This window comes from Microtus ochrogaster, chromosome 22 (assembly GCF_000317375.1).
Source record: "Microtus ochrogaster isolate Prairie Vole_2 chromosome 22, MicOch1.0, whole genome shotgun sequence".
Lineage (NCBI taxonomy): Eukaryota > Metazoa > Chordata > Mammalia > Rodentia > Cricetidae > Microtus > Microtus ochrogaster.
Window position 1 is genome coordinate 2635830 of NC_022023.1, and position 8272 is coordinate 2644101.

At 45.1% G+C, this 8272-nt stretch overlaps 1 protein-coding gene across 1 annotated transcript in view; it reads right to left on the reverse strand.

Annotated features, from left to right (window-relative positions):
* Ints4 (integrator complex subunit 4) overlaps positions 1–8272 on the reverse strand; it is a 53985-nt gene that overhangs the window by 37946 nt on the left and 7767 nt on the right. Inside the window, exons 4-5 of the mRNA XM_026784379.1 lie at positions 6428–6534; positions 430–615 (exon numbers count right to left, since the gene is read on the reverse strand). Coding sequence (XP_026640180.1) covers positions 430–615; positions 6428–6534 — 293 coding nt within the window. The remainder of the gene's footprint in view (positions 1–429; positions 616–6427; positions 6535–8272) is intronic.

Here is an 8272-nt window from a genome sequence, read left to right on the forward strand (position 1 = left end):
GAGACAGAGAGAGAGACAGAGAGACAGAGAGAGAGACAGAGAGAGAGAGACAGAGAGAGAGAGACAGAGAGAGAGAGACACAGAGAGACACAGAGAGACAGACAGAGAGACAGAGAGAGAGGGAGGGAGAGAGACAGAGGGAGGGAGAGAGACAGAGAGAGGGGGGGAGAGAGACAGAGAAACAGAGAGAGAGAGAGAGACAGAGAGAGACAGAGAGAGAAAGCTGGGCAATGGTGGCTCACGCCTTTAATCCCAGCACTTGGGAGGCGGAGGTAGACAAGATCTACAGAGTGAGTTCCAGGACAGTCAGGGCTACATAGATTCACAGAGAAACCCCATCTCAAAAAAACAAAACAAAAAGAAAACAAAAAAACAAAGGAAATGGAACTGTCCCAGGCTACTTTTTTTTTTTTTTTAAATTATGTTTACCATGGCTTTTATAGCTGCTGTTCTGACACGTGGGTCCTGGTCACTAAAGTAGTCCCCGATAATCTTCTGGACATCTCTGGCAGTTAAGCCTTCAGCATCTTTTGTGACATTTTTCTCCAACGAGCCAAGGTTGCCAAGTAACTGCAGGCACTTATTTCTTACACCATGGGATGTATCTGTCAGGTGCTACAAAAGGAGAGGAAGAGAAAGAATATGATTATGACATCTTTTTTTTTTCGAATTTTGCTTTATTGATAGAGATTTGATTATGACATCTTGAAAAACAAACCGAACACTGGGGAAAGCTCACTCCGCCGGCCCTGGAGACCACTGCTGTCTCAGAGTTCTCACTGCTGTGTGACATTGCTTCGCCCAAGGATTCATCTTCCCCCAAATGAAGCTTTCATTAAATTATTTATTATTTACACATGTAACTGGGAGGGATAAGAGTGGTGCCACGATCCACGTGTGGATGCAGGAGGATAACTCTTTTCCCTTTAAGGAGGCACTGAACTCAGGTTGTCGTCAGAAAACAAGAGGCTCCTTTGTTTTCTCCCCCCGCAGTTTGTATTTCCAACAGCTGGCACTCTGCCTCGTACAAACCGCTACTTTAAAATCTCTCTACATTTTACTTACTATCAGGTTTTTTTGAGTCTCACTATGAAGACACAGCTGACCTGGAACTTATGTACACCAGGGTAGTCTTGAACTCACAGAGATCTGCTGGCCTCTGCTTCCCAGGTGCAGGGATTAAAGGAGTGCACCACAACACCCAGCTCTACTACCAAATTATAATACAAATAAAAATGTAAAAACGTGGGTGTTGGAGAGATGGCCAAAACACTGCTGCTCTTCCAGATGTCCTAGGTTCAATTCCCAGCACCTATATGGTAGCTCAAAGCTGCCTATAACTCCAGTCCCAGGGAATACAGTACCTCTTCTAGACTCCACAGGCACAGGCATACATATAATACATAGATACGTGGAGACAAAATACTCCTGTACATAAAATATATAAGTAAAAATTTTAAAACTAACCAGTATAATAGAATTATTTAAGAAAATTTAAATTTAAGAACTCTTTAAATTTACTTTTATTTTTACAAATTGTGTGTATGTATGTGTGTATATGCACGCAAGTGTGTGTGTGTGTGTGCACGCACATGTGAGTGAGGGTGCCCAAAGAGTCCAGAAGAGGGTGTCGTGAGGCTAGAGTTACATGTGGCTATAAGTTGCCCAACACAGGTGTTAAGCTCCTGTCCTTCACAAGAGTATCACTCACAAAACCCAATTTAAAAACTTTTAACAGTCATAGAGAAATATGAAAAAAATCTTGAGTTTGTGGCTCAGTGAACTCTCACAAACTGAATACAAGTACCAAATAAAGAAACGAACTATATGACAAAGTGTGGTGGCACACAACTTTAATCCCAGCACTCAGAAGGCAGAGACAGGTGGAGTCATGTGATCAGAGACCACCCTGGTCTACACAGCAAGTTCTAGGCCAGCCAGGGCTACAGAGCAAATTCTAGACCAGCCTGGTCTAAAGAGTGAGTTCTAGGCCAGCCTGAGCTACAGAGCGAGTTCTAGGCCAACCTGGTCTACACAGCAAATTCTAGACCAGCCTGGTCTAAAAAGTAAGTTATAGGCCAGCCTTGTCTACAGAGCGCGTCCCAAGCCAGCAGGTCTCACTACAAAGTAAGGCCCTGTAGAAGAATGTGGGCTCTTGTAAAGATGATACTGTCCTTGATGCTGCTGCTTCTCCTTAATCTTATGAATCACCATCATGCTTATGTGAGATGTCACATGAGAGCTTGGTGTGCGTGTCACAGCACGGATGCGGAAGCAAATGGACAACTCCCAGGAGTCAGTGCTTTCCCCCTTCACAATGGTTCTGAGGACAAAAGACTTTACCCAACAAGCCACCTCTCTGGTCTAAAGATATTGCTAATACTGACATGATACCAAAAAGACAGCATCAGAACAGACGAGACTGCAGGCTTTCCACAAGGCAAATGACTCAATGGCATTTAAAGAACAAAAACAAAATATCTTAGAGACTAAAAAAAAATTCAAGACCATCCACATATATAATATGTATATCTTTTGGATTCTAATAAAAAACAAAACCACCAAGGGTATATTTAGTACAATTAATGCCATATTAATAAAAAAAACTGATACGATATTAAGGTCTGTGAATAGCTGTACCCTGAAAATACTCTAACATATTTATCAATATACTTTAACATGAAGTACTTGGAAGTACAACATGATGCTGAGAGTCATATTAAAATACTATAGCACACAACAAAAAATGAGAAGTGAATAGATGAAAAAGACTACAAAATTAATTATGGAATATACAGTCAAAACTGCAAAGAACCTGGGTATGATGGCACATGCTTGTCACCTGAGCACTCAGAGTCTGGGATAGGAGGACTGCATAAGTGAGACCAGGCTAGACAACATAAGGAATACCAGGGCAGACAGGGACACATGGCAAGATGAGAGAGAGAGAGAGAGAGAGAGAGAGAGAGAGAGAGAGAGAGAGAGAGAGAAACAGAAAGAGAGAGATAGAGAAAGAAGGGAAGACAGAGAGAAAGGAAGGAAAGAAGGAAACAAATTACCTACTTCCTTCAAGTCCAAAATGTTTAATTTTTTCCTCTGTGTGAAGCCACTGATTTGAAATAAGCACTACAGTTCCCCTTCACCTTCTTTCTTGTCCCCTGCCCATCCCACGTCTCTGTCACTGTCTCCTTCTCTCTCTGATGTGGCACAGAGTCTCTTCAGTACTAGGGCCAGGGTTTAGCTCGGCAGCAGAACACTTGGCTGGCTTTGCATGGCTGTGGGCTCAATCCTGTCCAGCACAGCCCATGCAAAGGTAGTGTCAGCTGTCACAGTCTACAATACTGAAACAGGACAGTATCAGCTAAAGGACAGTGACAGCCGATACTGACTGCAATATGGCAGGATCTGGAAAGACACAGGAGACAAATCTCCAGACGCTGATTCTCCACTAGAAGGAGAGAAGCCGATAAAAGGGCTAGCACAGACACAGCACAGACGTATCCGAGTATCTCCCGTAACTCCCATAAGTAACCACTATACAACAGTGTTGAGAAGTCAAAAGGACACACACAAGCTTGAAGAGCTGCCCACTTAGTCAAATCGGAGAAATAACAGTAAGAGATTACATTCCACTGAGTAGAGATAATAAGTTCAAAACTGATGAAAACTGAAACTTTGGCATCAGAACACACAATTTCAAAGGGAAGAGAGTAACTTGACAGCAGAGAAGGCAGCCAGCAGAGAACTAGTGAACCAAAGCCAAAGTAAACATCATCAGCACTGAGCAATTAAAGCAATGTATCCCTAAGACTATGCAGTGATGACTGCTTCAGGGCTAAGGCATTTTTGTGAAAGATAAGGCAGTTTTAATATAATCAAGAGAACTCATTAGGGAAATACAAATTCAAGGATGTTCTACAAAGTAATAGTTCCTAAGTTATCAAAATGTCAAAGTTATAAAATCAAGAAGATACTCAGGAATTATTCCAAACTCAAGATGACTATTAACATGTGAGAGTTAAAGGTACTCTGAACCTACCCTTTTTATTTCTTTGTTTGTTTTTCCTTTTTGAGACAGGGCTTCTCTCAGTAGCCTTGGCTGTCCTGGAACTTGCTCTATAGGCTAGGCTGTCCTTAAACTCACAGAGATCCACTCCCAGCATAAGCTACCACCACTTCCAGGCTTGATTTTTGAGACAGGGTATCTCTGCGTAGCCCGGGCTGTACTGGAGCTTGCTCTCTATAGAGTGCTTGATTCTTTCTCTAAGAGACATTTATGCAGGCAAATCCCAGAGCCTGGAGCTTACACACTAGCTATACGCACAGTCAGTGCTGACTCTGGGGCACTCCCAGGGTCTTCACAGAACACACACTCGAGTGTTCTAGATCAATACGGACGGTCAGTGCTGACTCTGGGGCACTCCCAGGGTCTTCACAGAACACACACTCGAGTGTTCTAGATCAATGAGGCATCGTGTTGATGTTTTACTTTCAAATGGTTCATCAGAAAAAAAATCCAAGCTGGGTGGTGGTGGCACATGCCTTTAATCCCAGCACTCAGGAGGCAGAGGCAGGCGGATCTCTGTGAGTTCGAGGCCAGCCTGGTCTACAAGAGCTAGTTCCAGGGCAGGCTCCAAAGCTACAGAGAGACCCTGTCTCGAAAAATAAAAAAACAAAACAAAACAAAGCAAAACAAAAAAAATTGGGAGGAGAGAACAAGCTCCACAAATTACTGACTTGACCTCTGTGCATGTCCCCCCCACACACAGAGAAATATTTTTGTAAATGTTAAACCCTACTCTTATGTCTCCAAAAGGCCCCACATAGAAATGCTCAAAATATCCATGAAAATACGACAGTGGAACAGAAGAGTAAAACCCAGATAATGACCATCAGTTTTTCAAAGTGACTTATTTATACTGAGCATAGAAGCTTCATTTTTCACAGCCAAACTGGTAACGGAATCACCCCTAAAAGGTGAGTCACGCCTGTTACCCACACCTCATCTGCCTGCACTGATACCTTAGCCGATCAAGGCCGCCAGGCAACAGCGGCACAGAAACGACATATTACTCCATCTTAGCACACTGAACCATACCTTCAGGCAGCAAACAGAATTCTATGATGACGTCCTTCCTGAAAGGTCGTCATCAAAGCCTGCCGAGCGGACCTGGGGCAATGGCTAAGTGAATAAACTGACTGCCACACAAGCGCAGAGACCCGAGATCCAATCTGCCCTGTAGGGGTACCCGGTGAGCAGGGCACAGACAGGTGGGTCCGAGGGGCTCACAGGCCAGAAGAGACAACTCCAAGTAAAAGACCTTGTCTCAACAATAAAGTAGAGAGCAGCCAGGCAAGGACACCTGGGCGGGACCTCTCACTCACGGGCACACACAGGCAAATGCACCTCCCCAACCACGGGCACACACAGGCAAATGCACCTCCCCAACCACGGGCACACACAGGCAAATGCACCTCCCCAACCACGGGCACACTTTAGGACACCCAGGTGCCAGTTGCCTGTTGTGCACTCTGTCAGGTCACAAGTGCCACCATTTCCACAGTAACAGTGAATACCCAAACCACATCTTGAGTGACAGCAGTAGTCTATATCAAAAGTAAGGGCAGGTTGGTGTGGTGGTCCACGTCCTAATCCCAGCACTTGGAAGGCATAGGCAATGACACTCTGAGTTTGAGGCCACCTGATCTACAGAGCAAGTTCTAGGACAGCCTGGGTCAGAAAAAAATAAATAAATAAACTAAATCAATTTAAGACAACTTTCTAAATGATTCTCACAATCTACCCACATGGTCCATCTTTCCGCTGCTTTACCCAAGTTACTGTGATTTCTCACAAGAATCATTACAGTGGGGCTAGTAGGCTGGCTCAAAGGCTGTGGCAGCCAAGTTCAATACCAATCTCGAAAACAACAAGGTGTCCTCTGACTTCCAGCATGTGCCATGACTCTCCTGTTCCCCACCTAACACACACATAAACACGCTTGTTTTAAGGAATAACTACCGCACTTAGCTTTACTTCCCCCAACACCAACAACTAAAGAGAGCAGCGTTCAGCCACCGAGAGTCCTTCCCTTCTCTGGAGACTACACCGGGCAGTGTTCACAGTCACTGAGAGTCCTTCCCTTCTCTGGAGACTACACCGGGCAGTGTTCACAGTCAGAGTATCCTTCCCTTCTCTGGAGACTACACCAGGCAGTGTTCATAGTCACCGAGAGTCCTTCCCTTCTCTGGAGACTACACCGGGCAGTGTTCACAGTCAGAGTATCCTTCCCTTCTCTGGAGACTACACCGGGCAGTGTTCACGGTCACTGAGAGCCCTACCCTTCTCGCTCAGAGACTACACTGGCGGCGTTCACAAAGCTCCCACAGGCTCTTGGTTCAAGAACAAAGACCAGTATACTCTTACCTTGCAGGCCACATCCACTAAGCGCACCTGGGTAGCTTGATTGTCTGGTAGTTTACTGCCTATTGCAAGCAGGGTGTCTAACAGTTGAGCCAGGACTTGGTGAGACTCTAGGAAAGAGAAAAGGCTGGGTTACAAAACTCCCAGAGATCATTGCCAACACTAACTGATTTTGGGAGAAATGTTGATTCTTATTTATTAAAATTTGTCACGTATATTCTACTGCCTAATCTTTCATCCCTTCAATTAAAAGCTAAATATTCAAAGGAACCTGGTCTTGAAAATCTGAGACTTCTGGGCATAGTCCCGTGCACAAAGCAGGTCCTCCAAAAACATTTAGTATGTGATGAATTCAATAGCCTTCCACAAGGCACTAGGGCTTGGCTGGTGAATCAGAAAGGTTGACTAAAGCAGGAAAACATCCCTGTGTCAAAACTCAAACAAACAAACAAGGTACTCTGAGCTGGGTATGGAGGTCACGACTTTAATTACAGCACTTGGGAGGCAGAGGCAGGCAGATCTCTGAGTTTGAAATCCTGTTTGGAAGAACAAAAACAAAAGAAAACCAAAAAAAAAGGTACATGAAGGGGCTGGGGATATAGCTTCAGTGATAGAGCTCTTGCCTAGCAAGCACAAGGCCGTGGGTTCAATCCTCAGCTCTGGAAAAAAATGAGGGGTGGGGGTCATGTGAGGAGAGAGAGACTTTACAACAAAACAACAGGCCTCCCACGGCACCTACCCTGCCCTGGGTAGCACTCTCTTCACGTTTTCAACTCTTCCCCTTGCCTGAGACAGGGTCTCATGGGGCAGCCGACTCCCAGTTAAGACAGAAGATCCTGCTGCCTCCGCCTCCTACGCAGGATTACAGGGGTGCCATCTAGTACAACCTCCTGACTACCCAGAGGTGTCCTCCCAGTCTTCAGGGGACCCTAATAATCCTGAGTGTGACTCCGTCTAGAGTCTGTCCTGCTCCCCAAGAGAACTGCCCATCTCTTCTTCACTCTCTTTCCTACCACATGAACCAGAAACAGAAAGACACTTGAAGACAAAGACCATGCTCCAGACACCTCCACGGTCTCAAAATCTCAACAACTCATCATGTGCTCAATAAATACCCAGTCAAAGGCAAAGAGCCGAATTAAAAGTAACACAGCTAACAAACAAACTCTGTGTCAGTTTTCTCAACCAGATCATCCTCTTTCCGAGCAGGCCCTTCTGGAACGTCTTTACTTGTGTGCATGTCCTGATGGATTGGGTGTCTGACGGTGAATATTACACAGATCTGCTGCCGGCTGAAATCACTGCCTAACGTGACCAGAGGAGTTGTTTCATACGGAAAACATGTGAAAGCAGTGGTAAAACTTGAGCAAACACACAAAGCACACACGTGTGCATGTCCTTCCGTCTTCAGAATGCAGTCCTCATCATGTTGGTGGCTATAAGGAATTTCAGGTAGTTCAGTGTTCCTGCGCATGTCAGGAGTTTAGTTCTGTGGTGGACACTTGTCCACCATGTCAAGGCCCTCAGTTCACACTGCAGAAAGGGCTCAAGTGTGACACAAGCCACAGATACGAAAGGAAGTGTCAGGAAACAGAAGAGGCAAAAACATCCCCACTGCCACCAAACGGATTTATTTCCTTAAAAAGACAACTGTATATAACATCCATGAAAAGCTAACAAATCAAAAAATCAAATCTAAATCTTGAATCCTGGGCTAGAGAGTGTGCTCCCACCCCAGGGACTGAAACTCATTCCCAGCACCCCTATCAGGCAGCTCACAACGGCCTGCCTGTAATTCTGCTCCCAGGGAGCCAACACCCATTTCTGTCCTCCAAGGGTACCTGCACA